The following is a 20913-nucleotide window of genomic DNA, read 5'->3' as shown; positions in this document are numbered from 1 at the left end:
CTCGGTCCAAAACGTGTTCAACAGCACATCACTAATGTGGAATTCCCGAACATTTTGTTAGCAACTTGCCATTTGTGATAACAAACCACCGTTATCTCGCTTGGTACAGTTTGGAACCACTTGCTTGCCATTCATTCTGTGTGCTAGTGCTTTTAAAAAATAATTCTCAGACCTCTGGTTTAATATTGGCTGGAATGGTCGAGGTTAGATGAAAAAATCAAAAAAATAAATAAATAAAGACAATGTTTTTAAATCAAGGTTCGATTGTATTGTGCGGGTTGTTAACATTGGTGTGGACTGAGAACGTTGGTTCGAGTTTAAAAGTTCTGTCTAGAAAACGGCGATATGTCACGTTTCCTGAAGGTTCCAGTTTTTCCGTAAGTAGCTATGTGTTACTAGTAATGGTAATGACCCTTACCCCCTTACCCCTTATTACCCCTTAGGGGGTGCGAGTCGGACCTCTTCAAATTCTAAGTAAGAGCGAAATTATCTTTTTAGGGTTCCGGAGCCAAAATGGCAAAAACGTAACCCTTATAGTTTTGCCATGTATGTCTGTCTGTCTGTCCGTCCGCGGCTTTGCTCAGGGACTATCAATGCTAGAAAGCTGTAATTTTGCACGGATATATAAGTAAACTATGCCGACAAAATGGTACAATCAAAAATTTAAAAAAAAAATTTTTAGGGTACCTCCCATAGACGTGAAGTGGGGGTGATTTTTTTTCTCATCCAACCCTATAGTGTGGGGTATCGTTGGATAGGTCTTTTGAAACCATTAAAGAGTTGCTAAGACGACTTTTAGATTCAGTGATTTGTTTGCGAAATATTCAACTTTAGAGTGCAAATTTTCATTAAAATCGAGCGTCCCCCCCCCTTCCTCCAAAATCTAAACCGTGGAAAAATTTGAAAAAAAAATTATAAAAAACTTAGAAAAACTTAGAAAATATTACTTAATTTTTTCGTGATGGCTACGGAACCCTATTTTGGGCGTGTTCGACACGCTCTTGGCCGGTTTTTGGTGAAGGTATCGTAAAGACAAGTCATAAACCTCCGTTGCCTCGCTTAGAAGCGGTCTGCGTCCACCGTTAACCTGCCGCTTTAACTAGATCATTCGTCGATCTCGTTGCTGGACGTCCTACGCTGCGCTTGCCGATCCGTGGCCTCGATTCCAGACCTTATCAGCCCTAACGGCAATCTGTTCTACGTGCTATAAGGCACGCCTATTACCACTTCAATGAGCTAATTCGCTTGGCGATGTCGGTGACCCTTGATCTTCTACGTATTTTCTTATTTCTGATTCAATCCCGAAGAGAAACCTCGAGCATAGCCGTCTTCATAGCTCGCTGATCCATTTAAGGGCGTCTCTCCACTAATTTGAAAATTTGAACAGTCCTCTGCCCACTTTCTCATCAAATTATGATGAATTGATCAGTAAAAATGGTTCTGCACCATAATTATCATCAGTGGTGTAATCATCTTTTAAGTTCAATAGAGAAATCTTGCCAAATTGTAACACATGGCTAATATTACCTGATACTTATCCAATTCTGGGTTGAGGACATGTCAGGGGAGTTTGGGGTGTTCGAAAAATTTAATTAAATAGGTAGTTTTATTTTTGGTATAAAATTCATCATCATCATCCCAGCCTCAGCCCTCAGAATGAGAGGGCTTGGGCAGTAGTTCCCACGCGGGCCCAGTGCGGATTGGGAACTTCACACACACCATTGAATTGCTTCGCAGGTTTGTGCAGGTTTCCTCACGATGTTTTCCTTCACCGTAAAGCTCGTGGTAAATTTCAAATGTAATTCCGCACATGAATTTCGAAAAACTCAGAGGTGCGAGCCGGGTCTTGAACCCACGAACCTCTGCTTGAGAGGCCATAGGTCAAACCACTCGGCCACCACGGCCGGCTCGGCGGTATAAAATTAGAAAAGTTTAAAAATATGGTTGTTTTTAAACACAGAAACATTTTTCTTTGCGTTTTTTTTATTTTTTTGCAATAAAATGCCAAGGATAACATGATTCCAAATGTTAATTGTTTTTAGGCTGCCGGTTGCATGACAGTGGGTCTCATTGGTCAACCAGCTCCATCTTCAACTCCAGGCACCTTCACTTTTGGCTTGAACTGGGGCATTGCGTACGAGCTGCCTAACGCTACAGAAACCCTGGCCTTCTACCATAAAAAGAAGGGGAGGAAACCCATGGCCCAGAGAAGAAGCAGACGAGAACTCTACGGCAAGATTGAGGATATATTGGACAAGTAAGTTAAGTGTTAGTTCTTTTTAAGTATGGATTTGTCCATAAATGAAAAAAATTTGAACGTAAACTGCTTAAATGAGTTCGTAAAAAAGGTGACATATACAAGTGAACTACAACGCGTTCTGTTCCGCTAAATGGAACAAACTTACAACTCTAATACTACTATTTCCATCGATAAATCGAACTAACTTTTAACCGGATATTAAAATTTTTGACGGAAACATATAAAACTTTTATTGCTAAGCATCATAATACGGTACGTTTTTTTTTTCGGTGAACTCTTGAGTTTACTGCGTTAATATAATGTTCTAAGGAGGTAATATGCTACCTTTGTGTGTGTTCTAACAGCAGAAGACTTGGAGTAAAAAACATAAAAACACACTCACTTGTTTTTTAAATAGGAAGTAAATCGCTAATTACGCTTTCTAACCATGATGACTTCCTCTGTTGGACCATTTGTAATTAAATCATTAATTTCACTTGTACTTCGTTGATTCGTTGGTCTAGTGCCAAGTTTATAAGTCGTCTCGAGCGACGATTCGTTTTATTAGGAGTTAAATTCAAGCCCACAAAATTAACATAAATTACCAAGAAACCCACACCAAAGAACGTGCCAAATAACATGTAATAAAGCGTGTCATCTCCCGCGAAGACCGTGACTTGACGATAGAACCCCGCACGCCCTCCGCGGGGCGTGCGACCGGCGTGTAAAGTTATATCGAGATGTATAACTTTCTACGTCGAGTATATCACAGATATGCGGAACTATCCAATACTAAATAGTTACTTGGATTTGGAAATAATTGATATACAGAAATGAAGCTGGAGAATAGCTTAATAAACAAAACAATGTTCAATTTAGTCATCCGGTGATCGGGCGAGTGTTTTGTCGTCGCTGGGACGGTTTGTACTTGAGTCTTGGATATTTGTGTGTATTTATTCATAAAATTAAAAAAAAAATTAGGTCAAATTATTAAGTATATAAATTTATTAATACAATTTATTATACAATTTAAAATTAAGCCAAAGCCAATCAAATTAACATAAAAATACAATATAGTTTATATTTATCTATATATGTATGTCTATCCGTTGTCTAGCACCCATTGTACTAGCTTTGTTTCGTTTGGGGCTAGGTAAATTGGTGTACAGTCAAGTTCATAAGCTTCTGAGCAAACATTTGATCAAAAATATGTGAGCACGACTCGTATTGGTAACGGCGTAGAAGCGTGTCCATATATTTTTGTACAAATTTTTGCTCAGAAGTTTACGAACTCGACTGTAATTTGTCACAAAATATTATTATTTTTATTATATGGGATAAAAGGCAATTGCTCGTGAGCTCTCAATATTGACGCAATATTATTTCGATATTTCATCAAATTAATCACCTAAAGTCAATAATAACAAATGTTCCGTGGAAAATAAGTCTTATTGTGTAAATTTTATAGTATTTGTGTGTCTTCCGTATTAGTGAATAAATGTCTTCTTTCTTTCTTTCTTTCTTATAATCATAACTAATGTTTTTTACAGTATGGGTTACAGTGGCCGGCAATGCATATTGAAGACGTTATGCGAAACAACGCAGCGCATCGTGCCGCACGGGAATAACATGGTCGAGGAAATATTTAGACTCTGTTCTCGTAAGTTATATTTTCTATGCCTTAAAGAAAAGCAAAGGTTTTATCATTAGCCTCTTTTTAGGGTTCCGGAGCCAAAATGGCAAAAACGGAACCCTTATAGTTTCGCCATGTCTGTCTGTCTGTCTGTCCACGGCTTTGCTCAGGGACTACCAATGCTAGAAAGCTGTAATTTTGCACGGGTATATATGTAAAGTATGCCGACAAAATGGTACAAAAAAAAATAAAATAAAAATATTTTTTAAGTGAAAATGAAAAAAAATAAGAAAATGAAAAGATTTATTCGGGACACACACATATAAATAAAAGATACAGAACAAACACATAATAATAATAAAGTGAAATAAAATAAAATGAGATAACAAAATAAAAAAATAATTAAAAAAGAAAAAAATATAATACCTATATATATGCGCCCGAAATGGTCCCGCCTCAGCAAAAAATGCAGACTCCTTTGGTGGAGCCAGCGCTGGTCTTCCGGCGAGACCATTTTAGACGGTGAGGGTGATTTTTTTTTCATCCAACCCTATAGTGTGGGGTATTTTTGGATAGTTCTTTTAAAACCATTAGGGGATTGCTATGACACTTTTTTGATTCAGTGATTTGTTTGCGAAATATTCAACTTTAAAGAGCAAATTTTCATCAAAATCGAGCGTCCGCCCCCCTCTAAATCTAAACCGGTGGGTGGAAAAATTTGTAAAAAAATCAGGATGGTAGTAAGTATATCAGACTCACAAGAAAAACTATAACGGTTAAGTTTGCTTGAGAATGATTAGTAGTAGAATTATTAATAGAGTAAATAGCAGCCTAAGGTATAAAATTTACCTATTAAACTTGGAAGATTCCGTATAAAATAGGAAATCCTTAGAAAAATATTACTTAATTTTTTCATAATGGCTACGGAACCCTATTTTGGGCGTCTCCGACACGCTCTTGGCGGTGTTTTCTTTGAACCCATTAACTGTTAATTTAACTAACTTCACCTATATAGTTCTACAGGATGACGATGTGTTATTTTGAAAAAAATACGGTTTCTGTGAAAATAGTTATATCTAGCTGAAATTATGACAAACATTGGATAACGATTTTCAAATCATCAATTAAAACCGGCCTTGAACAAGAGCCCTTTGTAGCCTAAAAAGCAAGTTTAGTGGAAGTACTTAAGCCTACTTACAAAACAAACGTTTAGATTTTGATTTCAAAAATTATGATACTAGATAGATACGCACACGTGTGAAGAAGTTCTTATTAAACTATAAAGCATGTACGAGTACCTCTCGATTTAAAAATGTAGGAAAAATAATCACTGCCTCATTTCATTTTAAATATCATCTCTCTTATTTACAGGTTACCATTATCCAAAGTGCTTCCTGAAGAACCGTTGGAGCATACCATATACGATGCAGCACATCGCATGGGAACTCTACTGGAAAATTGTGACGTTTACAAATGTCCCCTGTCCCTAGTGGATATGGCTCAGGGATATTACAATGCACCTTCCCCGAAAGCTGACCTAGCAAGGAGCCCTTGGGCTATGTTTAGTAGTAGATTTGGATAATAGAGTACTTGTTTTTAATGGAATAATGGGCTCGAAATTTCTGTGGTATTTTCAAACTGTATCAATATTCTCTTATATTTTTGGCATTTTCGTTGTCAGTCAGCACCCGTTTTTTCGTGTTTGCTTAGGTTTTAGTGGTTAACGGGAATTTATCTATGAACCACCATGTCTGCAATATTTAATCCATATTCGAGCAATAATTACAAATCATTCATCACAGCTGCAAAAATAGCTAATAATTTGAGCTCGCGTGTACTATTTTCCTAATATCAGTTCTCTGGCAGACCGTTTTTACAGAAAAAAAAATGCTTTTTTGCTTGCCAATGGAATTCGTCCTGAATCATAATTATTGTGAGAACATTATACAGTTGGTTTGAATACAAATAGTTCAACTGTACCAACATTGTCCAAGATTGTGCAAATCCGCATAACTACCATTAGATAACTTCATAAATTTGACAAATTTAGCCAATTCCCATTTTTTCTCCAAATTGAAAAAAAAAAACGGAAAAAACAGCTGTGCAACTGCACGTAGTGTAGATACGCGGTATTTGCGTATAGTAGACAAAGCGGATTTGCAGTATCACTGACGACATAGAAGTGCCTAAACATCAAAATATATTGTTGACAGCTAATCGCGTAATGTGGGTGATGACTATAAATCTGATGTTTGATTAGTAGTTGGCGGGCACATATCACTATTGTCAATTGTGTTGCAATTTCCTTCAAGAAACATATCGATTTCGAATTTTCGGGTATATAATGATAAATGATATAATAATATCTGATATAACTGTAACATTTCGAATAATGATACATTTGATATAATTCAATTTTCTCGAGAAGTATAATTCTCAAACAAATTCACACGCGTGAAGCATTAGGTCCAGTAGATGAATTGAAATTTCGGAATTTTGTAATGATCCCGTGAGAATTGGCAAAAATTACATGTTGGATTTTATTAACGTTGCACAAAATATATACTTGTGCTAAATTTCATGTTCTAGTGGTGTTAACCAAACCTAACGCATATCAAATAAGATTAATCATAAATTTCTGTTTAGTTTATTTCTCAAGCAAATCGATTACATCAAATGTAACATCTACAATCTACTCGTAATGTAACATTATACTAAATGTTACAATTGTATCAAATGAAAAAAATCTTGTACCGAAAGATAGCCTTGAAAGGCGCTCTTTAACGATAAGACTGCCTGTTGTTGAACTATAATTTTTATCTTTTTAAATTTTTTATTTTGTACTGTATTGTATCAATATAATTATTATGTATATTGGTTGTTTAATTTAAGAATCATCGTAACTCCATCTGTTCGATCGTAGTCATTGCGCAAACAAAGCTAGCCTACTGTTTAACGCACTCGGAATCGCAATCTTTTTACCACTTCTTTCTGACACACGGTATAGAATGAGGGTAGAAAGAGGTAGTGAATGCTATCGCTAGCGCTAGTTTGTTTTGTGATTGTTCGTACGTTGATGTTGACATTGGCTAACGTCAAGATACCAGACCTCAGATAATATCGGTGTATAAATAAAACTGCATTAGCTTATTATTAACGCATAACATTTAATATTTATAGTTCATATTTATAATACATTTCAATATTAGCAGTAAGAAGTCATGAGTGTATTCATAATAATAGGTGGTAGTGCTCGATTTATATGTAATTAGTTTAACATTACAAAATGAGACTTAATTTTAACGTTACACTAACTTTTATGTATATTATTTCGCGCTCCTTACATTAACTTTGTAATTAACTAAAGCTTAATTATAATTGCTTAATCATTATTTTATTATACAATTTCATAGAGTTCATTAAATTATTGAGCTATTATGACTTAGATTTAGTCTATAATGATTTTGTTAGCATATTGAGTTAATATAACGTCGGTCGCCGGTTTGGCTCGTCGGCTATTTTCTAAACTAAGTGACCTATCAATGTTCAGTAAAAGTCAATTATTGTATTTATCATAATTACAGTATCTTAATATTAAAATAAATTTAGGAATTCACTCTCGCACTAGCTATTACTATATTTGTATCATTAGTATGGTGTTCGTTCGCAGATGCCATTTTCACTGGACGGTGTGTATGTGGAGAATCTGAACAAAACGTAAATAAACCATCTTCCAATCATCAATTAATATTAATTGACCTTGTAAAAATTAAATAATAAAATTAACTTTGCTTCTCTGCATAATAAAGTGGCTCAGGCACGAAAAAAACCGCGCTTAAGTTGTTTTTTTTATATATTAGGGGATAGTGCAATTCCGCTTATCTGCCATACGGAAATACCGCGCATCTACACTACAATGTAGTTTAACAGTTTGGAGTAGAAACTGGAAATTGGCTTTACCTGTCAGATGCGCGGAATTATCTAATGGTATGAGTAGTTATGCGGATTTGCAATATCCACAACGATAACATTTAACGTCTACGACCTTAGAATGAACTGCTGAGAATTCCATGAAGAGAAAAATAATTATGTCGGTGGCAGTTTTTGATGTATTTTTGGCCGCTTTTGCGTTGGTTATTTTATTTTCTAGAACATAGCCGGGTAAATTGTGTACGAATAAAAATATCCAACGTAGGTAAGCGCGGTATTGGACGTGACTTGGCTTCACTTTTTTGTGGAGTAGCAAAGTTTATCCATTTAGTTTGACATGGACTCTGCAAAGTCACATCTGAATCGATAAAGTACCAAATCATTGTGATTTTAAAATATTAAATTAATAAGTTAAAAAATCAAATGTAAAATTTAATACCATAAATAAATATTATTCGTTTTTAACGGCACTACCTAACCTAGGCTAAAAGAAATCTAGATAAAAAAAAAACATTTTTTTAAGTTTTAGTTTTCAGCGTATCCGAAAAACCATGTCCCTACCGAGACAAGAACATATGAAATAGACTTATATGCTGCTAGTTTTTCATTAATTACTCTGTAGCCTTAATTCAAATGGAGGCCAAATACAATTAATCCTAGATATAATCGCAGTCTTCAAAAGCCAGCCATACTATAAACCTAAACACTGCAGGGGACCAATTAACAAAGGATAAGTTAAAAAGTAGTTGGACTGCTCCCAACTTGCAATTAAAGGAGTTAAGCCGTTTCGTTTAATTGTTATAAGTACTTGACACACGCCAATAATTGTTTTTTTGTTTTAAAGCTGAGTTTAAACTTGAAAGAAAAATGGCTTTGGGCTTAAAACCACAAAATTTCATAATACCTTATTCACTAATACCCCTAATTTTCAAATTACCATGGGCTCATAATACCTAAAACTGTCAAATTGTCTCTTGTATTAAAATAGACGAAATTTATTATGACTTTGACTTAAAATGTCATATTCTCTAAATACCTAAAGATTGAAATGCACAATTCATTCAAATACCGAATGACAGAAATGACAAAATATTAAAACAACTCAAACCGAAAACACCCAAAAGGCCAAATGCCTATTTTTTTCACGGGTGGTGTTTGAGAAATTTGATGTTGATTATTGACTTTTAGTATAGTTCATGTTCAACGTACAAATTTAGGTATTTAACTTTTGGCTGTTTTAAGCATTATGTTGTTTTGCCATGAAAGTGATTTTGAAGTTTAGGCATTATGAGACTAAGGTATTTTGAAATTCGGCCATATTAAGATTCCGGTGTTATAAGAAAACAAAATTAGGCATTCTGCAAGTTAGGTATTTTGAGACCAAGAAGTTTTGAGATCTGGGAATATTGATAAAAGGGTAAAATGCAATTTGAAGTTATAAGCCCAAAGCGAAAAATCGTGTAAGTTGCATTACATTGCGGCGCTCGATTGACCACTACAAACTCATTCTGTTTACGGCTTCGCAATGTAATGCAACTTGCACTATTTTTCTTGCAAATCTAAACTCGGCTTAAGTCGACGTATGTGGATTTTCCACTTTTAGTGGCAGTGTTTTGAAATTAGTTAAATGTATACAGCTCTGATGACACTGCGGCAGATATTAAATAGGTACACGAAAAAAAAAAAAACTGACGAGCATGTATGAAAATAATTATGTGTTAAGGAAGCGAAACAAACGTATGCCAGGATCGTAGCAGGTGGAAACGAATAGTCTCTACTTACCCCTTAGTTGGGAAAGAGGTTTGATTGTTATGTAAATTAAAAAAAAGACGTCTAATTCAAGTTCTCCACTACTAACCTCCGTTACTTCTGACGAGAAAGGTGAAAAACAATGTAAAAACGAACAAAAGAATTTCAATATCGCTACAATAGTAAAGGACATTAATTATTTTTAACATCAATAACATCAGATGTTAGAAACATACATTGAACCCTAACTACAATATGCCGTTCCGACAATAACCAAATTACCAATTTTGATAATTAATTAATTATTAATACAAAATTCGACTTAATTACGAAATCAGCTAAGATTGCTTCAAATGACGAGCTTTGTGTGAATAATGTTTTCATACGAAATATTGAGAAATCGCAAAATAAAAATTAAAAAAAAACATTAATAATGTTAATAAATTCAGTGAACATGACACATGTATGCCAAAGAAGTAAATTTTTTCAATGAAGTTACACATAGGTAAGATAAAAGTGTAGCAGCTATAAGTAACTAGTATATTCATAAATCGCTATTTATTTTGTATGAAAACATTACTTAAGTAAAATTATCAGGAGTATGTTGCCACACGTTCTATTACTACAAAAAGTACTTAAAAATCACCGACATTAATGTTTCTACTAAGTAACTAACGTCAACGTCCATGTACAGTCAGCAACAAAAATATGAATACAGCCAAAGTGCCAAAAATATGTATACACGACACGACCTTAATTCAGGCAATAAAGTCCTGTAAACATATTTTTGGCACTTTGGCTGTATTCATATCTGTTTCTGACTGTACTTGTCACTGTCCCAGTAGTTACCATCTTTCATCGTATGTCATTAACAATAGAAGTGACAGCAGAGAGTCATGAATTGGGCAGTAACATAAAATAAATATACCATATAATACCATAAAATAAATATGCCTCTCGACCAATGAACTTCATCTACTGCTTGTGACGGTACACCTTAACAAAAATCTCCAGCAAAAAAGGTTCCCGCATGCGGGTGTAAGGCATTCTACGAACAAAAAACTCCGTACCCCACACACGGGATCTAAAAACCAATAAAAATGAACCTTTACGCTCATTGCTGTCATAAGTACCATACAATATACTAGGATTAGATATAAATAAGCAGCGTAAGGTACTACTACAAAGTTAGCTAGTACAACATTTTATTCTGATGCAATTACACTTCAATGTAATAAAGACACGGTCTGTGAAATTGCAGTGTATTCTTGAGAATTTTAGTTGGAAACAACATACTCCTTTTTTTACTAAACTCCGTTTAACCTTAAATAAATTAATTTGCTATGCAAACGCATTCACAAAACAATTCTTACGATCAAGAACTTGAACTTAGATTTTAAGACTAATAAAATAAGGCACACAAAGTTGTGGAAAAAAATAAAAATACAAGCTTTAAGACATCTAATTTAACAATCTGTAGAATAAGTTATAACAGTTTTAAACCTTAATCAAAATATAATTTAAAATTCTTCAACAAAGGTTGCTCGACAGAGTGTGTACACGAAAAAAGTAAGTTCAGTAATATAACAAAAGTAGAAGATATATCAATTGTAATCGATTTGAATTTGCTTCTTTACTCCAATTAAGTTTATTTTTCAAAATTAAGCCAGTTACATACGAACTAAAATTAAACACATGATTGATTTAGCGTAATTCATTTTTGTCTCGAGATAGACATACAAAGTCAAAGTCAAATGAGAAATGAAATTGCTACTAGTACACCATGAAGAATACAAACCAGCAATATTAAACAAAAAACGACGTAAGTGCATTTCAGTTAAAAGTTGCACATAAATGTAGACAATTTTTTAAAACTTCTATAAAACGAAAACGTGGAAATTGTTAAGATGTTAAGCCAATGTACAATGATCAACACTGAAACAGCACGCAGGTTGTGACGTACCGAAGAAAGGTATATTTAAGTGAAGGTTTTTCATTATTTCTGTATTTACAACTAATCGTGTTGGAAGCTCAACGCAAATTTCGTGTGATTTCAACTACTTATTAGTACATTACATTACTATGTATATCATAGGAATAAGCTACAAATATATTATAATTGGATTAAATGACATTTTTACCTGTTTATTTCAACTAATGACAGTCGCAAATTTGAACATAATAAATGACTATGTGGAAAAGTAGCTTTGCTAAGCTTACTTTGGGACTAGGTCAATTGGTGTGAATTGTTCCTAGGTGTTCGAAGAGCCGATAGAATAAGGAACACTGAACTGCGCTCAAAAACCCGAATTGTTGATGTGGGGACAAAAACCGCCAAACTCAAGTGGGACTGGGCAGCGGATCGTTGGGCCAAAATCACCACTGATGTCGCTTGGAAAAGCGACGGGCACCGGAGCAGAGGTAGGCCTAAAAGAAGGTGGCGGGACGATTTGGAGCGATTCCAGCCGGACTGGCAACATTTTGCCGAAGCCAGAGACGAGTGGAAGGAGAAAGGGGAGGCCTTTGCCCAGCAGTGGGACACTATATAGGCTATTTAAAAAAATATATATTTATTATTATTTATTAAAAGTAGAGAGCAAACTTCAAATGAAATTTACTTTTGATTCAATATGTATGCTTTAAAATAATAAAATAATTATATTTTGAATAACACACCACAGTAAACAAAGTAGAAAAAGATTCATAGGAAAAACCTACACGGACACTAGAGTTAACTACGAGTATTACCTACTGCTAGAGTTTTTTATTTTGCAATGCCGTAGGAATATAGATTTATACTTTCTTTTTTAAATAATTCGTTTTTATATTGCAGATAAAAAACATCTTACGATATAATTATGTATAAGTAAATGAAGAATGAGAGCGTAGCACAGTTTTGCGTAATAATCGATTTAACATAAGTGTCTGCCAGTAATAGAGTTTAAACAGATGTTGGGTTTGGTTTCAAATTTGCGACTTTCATTAGTGATCAGATACTGAATACGGGACGTCAAAATGTGAGGTCTGAAAGGAGCACAATTACTGACAAGGTCTTACAGATATATGATAGGTAAGGAAAAATTGCCATATGGATAGTTATAACTGATCGCCCACGTTATGTGTGTTGTTCACGTGTGTTTTATTAGACTATTCTATGTGTTCAAATGGGCTAAAGTTACCCTCAATTGGGTCAAAGTACCCCGACCTTTAAAATCATGCAGCCAGTGTAAACAAATTCCGACCATCTGTAGGTATTTTGATGGACTGGATGCATTTTACTTCCATTGTTATTCACCCTTGGATGTATCAAGACGTTTTAATACCAGTAATATTACAGCATTTTTGGGTTAGTTTGACTAAATAACATTGTAAATGTTTCTTTTGTTAGAGATGTTTTAATTGCGGTGAAGTTGAAGTGGCAATGGGCAGGCCATTATAGCACGGAGAACAATGGTCGTTGCAACCGTAAGGTTCTCGGATAGCAAGCGCAGCGTGGGACGTCCACCAACGAGATGGACGGATGACCGGGTTAAAGTCGTGGGTTCACGGTGGATGCAAGCCGCTTCCAACCGAGGCAACTGGAGGTCTATGGGGAGGCCTATGTCCAGCAGTGGACGTCCTATGGCTGATATGATGATGATGAATTGTGGTTGACAAATGTTTTCGTACATTGACCGACGTTCAAAGCGTGCGTCGAAGGTGTGACTAAATAAATGGAAAATTCTGATAAGTCTTATACAGGAGTGATCAATCGAACTAACCCAGCCATGTTCTACCAGAGAACCAGTTTTAAAACATCTGCTGAAGCTATCTGTAAGAGCCTTTTATTGATAAAATAATTTGATTTCGTACAAAACCTCTTTGACAGCTTTAGAAATAACAAACGAAACAATAAAACATCTTACGTCACCTTGGAAGACGTCTGATTAAACATGCAAATACGCCTAACTTACATAGGTATTAAGTATTTCAATATTGTATGTATGTAGAGTTGAATGCGAAATGAACTAACAAGAAATCAAGTGCGTAAAAGCAAGTACAATCGGATAGCTTTACCGAAGGAAATACTATACAAAACTCTATCGAGATTTCGATGAACCTAATTATAAAGCGTTACGGATTACCTTTCCGAGACAATTTCCATCAAAAATCAAAGTACAACTTTAGAAACGCTTAAAACCGATTTAAAATTAACTTTAAATTTATTGCTGCCTTTTGTATGTCGTGTTTGGTAATCTTACTGTTTCTACGACCGTCCTATTCACCTATGTTAGCACTAGTGTCTGAAAGGAACGTAGAAAAATAACTTGTCAATTATAATTATTTTAATTTCTATGTTGATCAGCTATATATACACGTCAACATTTCGGTTAAGTTGATTCCTTAAAATTACTGACAGCCATGTGATAGCTGACTATGAGTGCACAGCTCGCCGCCCGGTGGAGATAAACCTGCTGCCTATAAACAAACAAGTCCTGAGGTCAAACATAAATATACAACTCAATTGATTTCTTCATCCTTTTTATGAAGTTACTAAAACGCACACCTTTTTCCTCTTGATAAATTCAATTGGAATACAATTAAAGGCGGTTACCACACAGGAATCGTTGCGGCGTGCGGTGTTAGAGTTAGGTCGCAGTCGCAGTACGGCTAAACCGACGCGGTTTTTAAGCGCGTGACTGTGAATCAAGTAAACTAATGGAAGCGGCCGCACTGGCGGCTTTAAAGTTTACTTGATTCACAAAGTCACACGGTAAAAAACTGCGGCGGTTTAGCCGTAGTGCAGCATCTTACGGTTCACTTTGACTGTAGAATCTTGATTTGTACCCAAAAACCGCGTTATAACACAGACTCCGCATCTCGGTGCGTGCGGCGTGTGCATGATATAGTAACTAGACGTCCGTTTGACAAATTTGTCATTTGCATCACATTTGTGATTAAACAACTAAATGAGGCAACCTCAAGCAAGACTGAAACGTCAAACGAACTGCACGATACTAACGCCATCTAGTGGTGTTTCACCCACATTTGGCAGTGAATTTCGTCGCTCCGCACATCGCACGGCGTGCGGTGGAAGTTTGAAATCCGCCATAGACTAAAATACGATTTATTAATAAAAAAATGTGATAGATGCTTGACATTTAAATAATGTAAAATATTTTATAAGCCGAGAGCACTTAACTCAATATACGAGTAATTAGAAGTTGAAATCAAAAGCAAATTTATCTACCACCGCGTTTCCGAGCTGACTCATTCGTCGACTAACTCTAAAACACTGAGAAGCTAATTAAATACCACTTACTATTATTACACGTACCCATTTTAGCTTAAGATTTCACGAATAATGAATCTAGTATTCAGATTTTATTGTTAAATTTATTACCTATCTACCATGAGACTCGCGACAATTCTACGTATTCTTACCCGTTTGTTACCCGAAATGCGATCAGATAAACGTTTGTTTTTACACAGTGAAAAGTAATGATTGACTGAACGTCACTAATGCATATAAAAATTGTTGACTACCAATGCGCGTGCGACTTGAGTGCAGTCAACTTAAGTTCATCTTTATTGTTATAATTGGCATTACCACTGACTGACTGTACGTGTACAGTTCTCGAACCCCACTGATTCTGAGAGCACCCTCGTTTGACGTCTAATCTATCGCACTTTGTCACAAACTATCTTGACGAGAATGAAACTAAAGCAAAAATAAATCAAAATGAATCTCTATCCCTCATTGAGAAAATAATTAATTAATTTTTAAAGCATCATCTAATAAACTTTAAAATTTAATTTATATTTTACAATCACATGCGCCAAATCTCAATACCCTCATACTATGTGGAAGAGCACGCCTACAGTAGTGTTAATACAGTATTACACTTTATAGTAAGACACAATGAGCTACATGTCATACCCTGACTGCACTCAAATCACGCACACACTGTCCGACAACGCCAAGTCGTCGTAATGGCCAACGTGAGACTTCCTCATTCACAAACGCTTCTTTAAGTTAATGTTTACATTCGGTTTGGCATTTGCCTTTGCCAGACTTCCCACGCTTTATCGGCTTTGTAACTTTTATGGAAAAACGTGCAACACATTGGCGTGGTAGATTCGAAGGTTTGCAACAACTGGTGTCGTTGGTGTTCAAAAAGATAGTTTAGCGCAATAACGAAGGATATATTATTAACCGCCACGGTCCATTTTTGTCTCAATGACGGATGTTGTGTCATTTATCAATAGGGCTGCCATCTCTAAAATTTAGCTACCAGGACAAGACGCGTGAAAACCCCGGATTTTGGGGCCCAAAACCCGGACATGTCAACAGATTTAGGTTTTTATTAAACTTGGTTAGTAGGTATAATAAAATATAGGCCAATCAAATAAGATCCTTATAAAACTATTTACAGCTTACTGGAAATTAATTCTTCGAAAAAATCCAATTACATTGGTCTAAAAATTTAAAATATTTTTAAACCCGGACTACAAATGGAACCCCGCCTGGACGCTTCCCGGACGCCCTCTAAACTAGGACAAATCCGGGGAAACCCGGACGGATTGCAGCCCTATTTATCAACAATAGATATTTATTTAAATGTATTTGTTCTCCTAATATATTCCGTTTTCTTCGTTTCTGAACTGACATAAACACTTGTGTTCGCTGAGACTCGTAGGCGTGCATTGGGTCAATTCCAGGGTAGGTGTTAAGCTTCTCTCTCTCTCTCTCTCTCTCTTTCTCTGTCTCTGTCTCTGTCTACACTACAACTTCGATGCGACACAACACACTAGATCACATAAATGTCAACGCAACTATATAAAATGTGTGAAACCGATACCGTTCTGATGGTTCACGACACAACACGACAGATAAAATGTGAATGCGGGTTTACGCTGCCTACCCTGGAATTGACTCAATGCCCGCCTGTGATGATAAAAAAAAACACGGATTCTAAACAAAAATGCGGCCCGCTAATTAGTTTTATCGAGAATAACAATATTTTATACAATTATTCACCACAAAAACAAAAAACAAACACGAGATCCTAACCTACACACTTGAAGTCCATTCCAAACCGAAATGACAATAATAACTGCCGTGTCCGCTCGCTCAACGGGCCGCACGCTTGACAAAGACTGAATGCCTGGTACCACGAAACTCGGTTAGCGCGGTAAAAAGCGACACCCGTCATACAGTTTGCGATAATTTAGCGACAGTCGCTATTCAGAGACGTTATCATAATACTCTCGGCGAACAGACTGTATAATATTCAAATTCTACTTTTGATAAAGACTTTGCAATATTCTTTCCTTTTCTTGGGCTGAGTGTTACTTTTTAACGTGTCATTTAAAATGGTCCATTGTCTTTTCAGCAAAACTCTGTTTATTGTGATATTTTATTATTTGTATTTATCTCTACTTCTTTCTTTTTAACTCCTTTTAGACATACATTTTTCATTTGCGTGTCTTCATCTTCCTCTAACGGACTGCAGCAATTTATAAATTTAAAAGTAAACGATAATAACATCTACGCCGACTATAAAGTATTCAAGGGCTTAATTGTCTAACACTCTAAATCACAATCGTTTTCACCATTTCTTTCTGTGGCACGGTGTAGGATGAAGTTAGAAAAAGATGGGTGAATGCAATCGCGAGCGCCAGAGCGTTAGACCACACGGCCACTGGTCTTCAAGACGTCATCAACTACAACCAACTTACGCAATCACAGAAAATAGTATATTGTACAACAAGAACATAAAAGGAACCATTTTACCCGAGGCGTTCATATAGCCCCCCGAGCCGGTATGGCGAAGGTAGATAGACACGTCAAGGGGAAAATGGATTTAATGCTCGATCGAGTTTTACACTGTTTTTCGCTTAGATTGCGAGGAATTGAAATAGCAACAGTTTTATTTTCATGCATTATTATATTTTAGTTTTATTGATTTATTTTGATTGATTTTTAGTTTTATATAAATAAAATTATTAAAAAATATATGTAGAGACTTTTTGTTTTCGGCTGTTGACACCTGATTACCTTGGTCTTAGACGAAGATTTTACTTCATGCATTTTATGTCGCCTAGATCCAGCATAAACACGAACTCTACGAGTATGAGAAGTGAAAAAAATATTCTACACTAAATTATTTTCCAAATTGTGTTAAGAGCGGGCCATAGTGGCGTTTATTATGAAAACTTTTGTTTTATAATACTCATTCAAAGTAAGGGTAATTACTCGTTGTATAGGCTCAGCTCATTCGGTATTTATAGACACAACTCGTGGTCAAGTTTTAATTTATTTTTAATTTAACGTACCGCATCATTCTTGATACAATTTAAATTTATTAGATATCCGTGAGAACGTGTAAAATCATTAACTTAATTTTTTTTGATGAATTACTTGAAATTGCTTAGAAATTAATCCAGAATTTATTGTCTGTCTTCCATTATACTCATGAAGACAGTGTCTATTGCTTATCTATTGTCATTTTTATGGACAGTATCTTTTATTTTTGTTTGAAAAATGGGTACGACTTTCATAAAAAATACTTGACCACTTAATCGACCGTAGCTATCAAAACCAGTTACAGCTATTGGGTTTGATACATTATTTACAACATTGAATGAACTCCGTTGTGCCATTCATGTTCACACACACATACACGATGCACAAACATTATCCTACGGTGTTTTAGAAAATCTAACTATTACTTATTTGCAGTCATATAAAAATAACAACAGACCGACAATTTTCTAGCAATTATCTACAATAAAAGTTAAGATGATCACGGAACAGTGGGAAGCCTGTGGACTTAACTAATTTACATTTTTTATTGATAAATAGTTAGTTAATAACACTAAATTGGTGTGTTTCGGTGCGTGCAAAAGCACATTCCTACTTTCAATTAACCGACATGTGAATTGTGTATCTTAATAGAAAATTATTTTATTAGTTATTCAGTAGACGAACAATTCCATCTGTGAATTCCTTCGTTGGGCAGGTTTGCTTTGCCTACGCTCTTGCGCCTGCGTCGTTGCCCGCAGCGTCCGCGCATCTTACCTGCCAGCCGCTGCCCCACAAACAGCCAGCACACTATACATATTCAATAACACTTACAAATATGAAGACGAATCACAGAAAACAATTTGAATAATTTCACTATAACCATCCCTGTTTTCCTATCTGCTCGCTGTGGTTTCCATTATATCAATAACTCTGAGTTATCTAAGTACTTTTATCTAATAAATCTTATAATGAGTTACTTTGACATATCAATTACGCGGCTCGAGATTTTTTTTTAATTACCATAGACTGCTACAATACCCTACAAAATGGGTCGAAGTGAGGTAAAACGCTTATTACGCACATACGCGTGAAAGTTTTCGACGAAACGTACGACTACTAAACGAATTGGGGCGCCTCAGAGGCCTCAAACAAACCCGAACTAAACAACTAACGTTGAATCTAGACTAGTACAAATGAACAGTGAGGATACCTAAATACAGACTAAAGTCACAAACCTCAACAATTATTATCTATAGTGTTAGTGGTAAAGTGCCGATAAGTGTGTAAAAGATATACCATCGGTGTAGTTGGTGAGAGTTCAAATCAAGGGAAGAAAAATTGTGTACTAAGTTTACCCTGTACTCTAGGATTATTAGTGAAATTACGGGTGAATTCCGCAGCCGACGGTCCGTCCTTCTGTCAAAAACAAAAACGTGAAATCGAATGTACATATTTCGATTCCATTTCATTCACTGCAGCTTTTTTAATTTTGAGTCGGACAGTAGGATGGGCTGAAGGCACGGCCTTAATTTAAGTTCTGGAAGAAGCACCGCGCCGGCGCATCAAGCAACGCAGTTCAGTCGTTATTACAAAGGGCAAGCATTCTTTTTATTCCACAAATATCCATATTCAACTATTAATTTGATCAAGCAAACCATCATACAAGAAACACCAAATTAGGACAAAAATTAACGTCAGTTTGGCAAATCTCGCAGACCCGAAGGCAGTTGGCACTCTGTTTAAAAAATCTAATCAAATAAGTTATCTATCTAAGAATACCAATTTTTATAAAAATGTATTTTACAATTGGCAGTCAATTGTGTTTCAATATCTATTTAAATAATATCACCATCGCGACTCGATTCTATACTAGTTTGGCGTAATTATGACAAAGTGTTGAGTCGCGGCGCACGCGCGCTTTGGCGAGTAGGCTCCTAACAATATCTACATCCCTTACACCTACACAGAATTAATACATTCGTCAATTTATCGATATTGTCCTTATGATTTTTACGCGAGTACGTAGTTTATCAAATACTAAATGTATAATTAAATTTTATTACACAATCATTAATAAATACACGTGTCTACAATGTCCGGTTCTCATGGAGGACGTTTGCATGAATTTTTGTTATTATTTCTCGACTTCTAATCGACTTCTGATTGAATAGCCCCATTTTACAATACTTATAGTTTACGAAATTGAGCTCGATTTATTCGAAGTGAACCTTATATTAAGTAAATGTTAATACAGCGTCACCTCCCTTAACATCCCGGTAACGAAACATATATCGCGAGAAATCAAATACAAAAACCCTAAATATAATCTGTACAATGTTTGTGCGCTCGTATCAAATAATTCCTGGAAAAGAAACGGTCCGTTTGAAAACATACAAAAATCACACATCCGCTCAAGTATATGCGATCAATACAGCGTTTCTAATATAAAAATAGTTGCGGCGGATCCGGCTTTCAGAACAGTACTGGCCATCGACGGACACAGTCTCTCCAGTTTATATAAAAAGACGGCATTATTTATCTGAGTCCTTCTCTCGGGCCGGGCCCGCACTGCGCGCGCGCACTAAGTCCTCGCCTGGCAGCGTCCACTGGGAGCCTCACTGCGATCATCCGTGCCACCACATCACTATCAGCTCCCAGAACGTCTTCGGCGGCGAATGACCGAAGACGTAAGACGAATTTCAGAGACCCGGATCAGCTTCAGAGCCCATCCTCAGGAGCTCTAGTTTCTTCTTGGCGATTTTAGAGTAGAGGATGTCGATGGGTTTGCTGTTGTCGTAGAAGGTGGGGGCGCGGAAGATAATGAGCGCGGTGCCCAGCACGCACGCTATCGTGAATGCGAACAGGAAGATCCTGTCCAGCACCATGGCCACATACTTCCAGTCGTCCTCCACCTGCAAAAAACACTGCTTAGTCCAATCTGAACATTACAAAGTTGTAGCCAAAGAAACTGAAACACACATCCGGATGAAACATGTGAAAGAGAAATCCTCGTAAATTAAATTGTACTCTGGTACACGACTCAGTTTCCAGTGCATTAGACATATTTTCAGC

General features: G+C 36.0%; 2 protein-coding genes across 5 annotated transcripts in view; one reads left to right on the top strand and one right to left on the bottom strand.

Annotated features, from left to right (window-relative positions):
- Positions 1 to 114: 114 nt before the first annotated feature.
- LOC141439663 (uncharacterized) lies at positions 115 to 6746 on the top strand. Its single transcript, XM_074103998.1, has 4 exons — positions 115 to 377; positions 2043 to 2257; positions 3790 to 3899; positions 5244 to 6746. Exons 1-4 carry the CDS (start codon positions 243 to 245, stop codon positions 5360 to 5362), a joined length of 579 nt encoding a protein of 192 aa, XP_073960099.1. The 5' UTR covers positions 115 to 242; the 3' UTR covers positions 5363 to 6746.
- A 273-nt stretch (positions 6747 to 7019) lies between these two features.
- nAChRalpha1 (nicotinic acetylcholine receptor alpha1) overlaps positions 7020 to 20913 on the bottom strand; it is a 372458-nt gene continuing 358564 nt past the window's right edge. For all 4 annotated transcript variants that reach the window (XM_074103992.1, XM_074103993.1, XM_074103994.1 and 1 more), the window contains one exon: positions 7020 to 20753. In XM_074103992.1, the coding sequence (XP_073960093.1) occupies positions 20541 to 20753 (213 nt within the window). In that variant the 3' untranslated portion in view covers positions 7020 to 20540. The remainder of the gene's footprint in view (positions 20754 to 20913) is intronic.

Source organism: Choristoneura fumiferana, chromosome 21 (genome assembly GCF_025370935.1).
Source record: "Choristoneura fumiferana chromosome 21, NRCan_CFum_1, whole genome shotgun sequence".
Taxonomy (NCBI): domain Eukaryota; kingdom Metazoa; phylum Arthropoda; class Insecta; order Lepidoptera; family Tortricidae; genus Choristoneura; species Choristoneura fumiferana.
Note: the sequence above shows the minus strand (reverse complement) of the source record. Positions and strands in the feature narration are given on the sequence as shown.

Coding starts and splice junctions, on each gene's coding strand:
- LOC141439663 (XM_074103998.1), top strand. CDS start 243: ATGTTTTTAAATCAAGGTTCGATTGTATTGTGCGGGTTGTTAACATTG. Junction 378..2,042: donor CTGAAGGTTCCAGTTTTTCC/GTAAGTAGCTAT, acceptor AATTGTTTTTAG/GCTGCCGGTTGCATGACAGT. Junction 2,258..3,789: donor ATTGAGGATATATTGGACAA/GTAAGTTAAGTG, acceptor TGTTTTTTACAG/TATGGGTTACAGTGGCCGGC.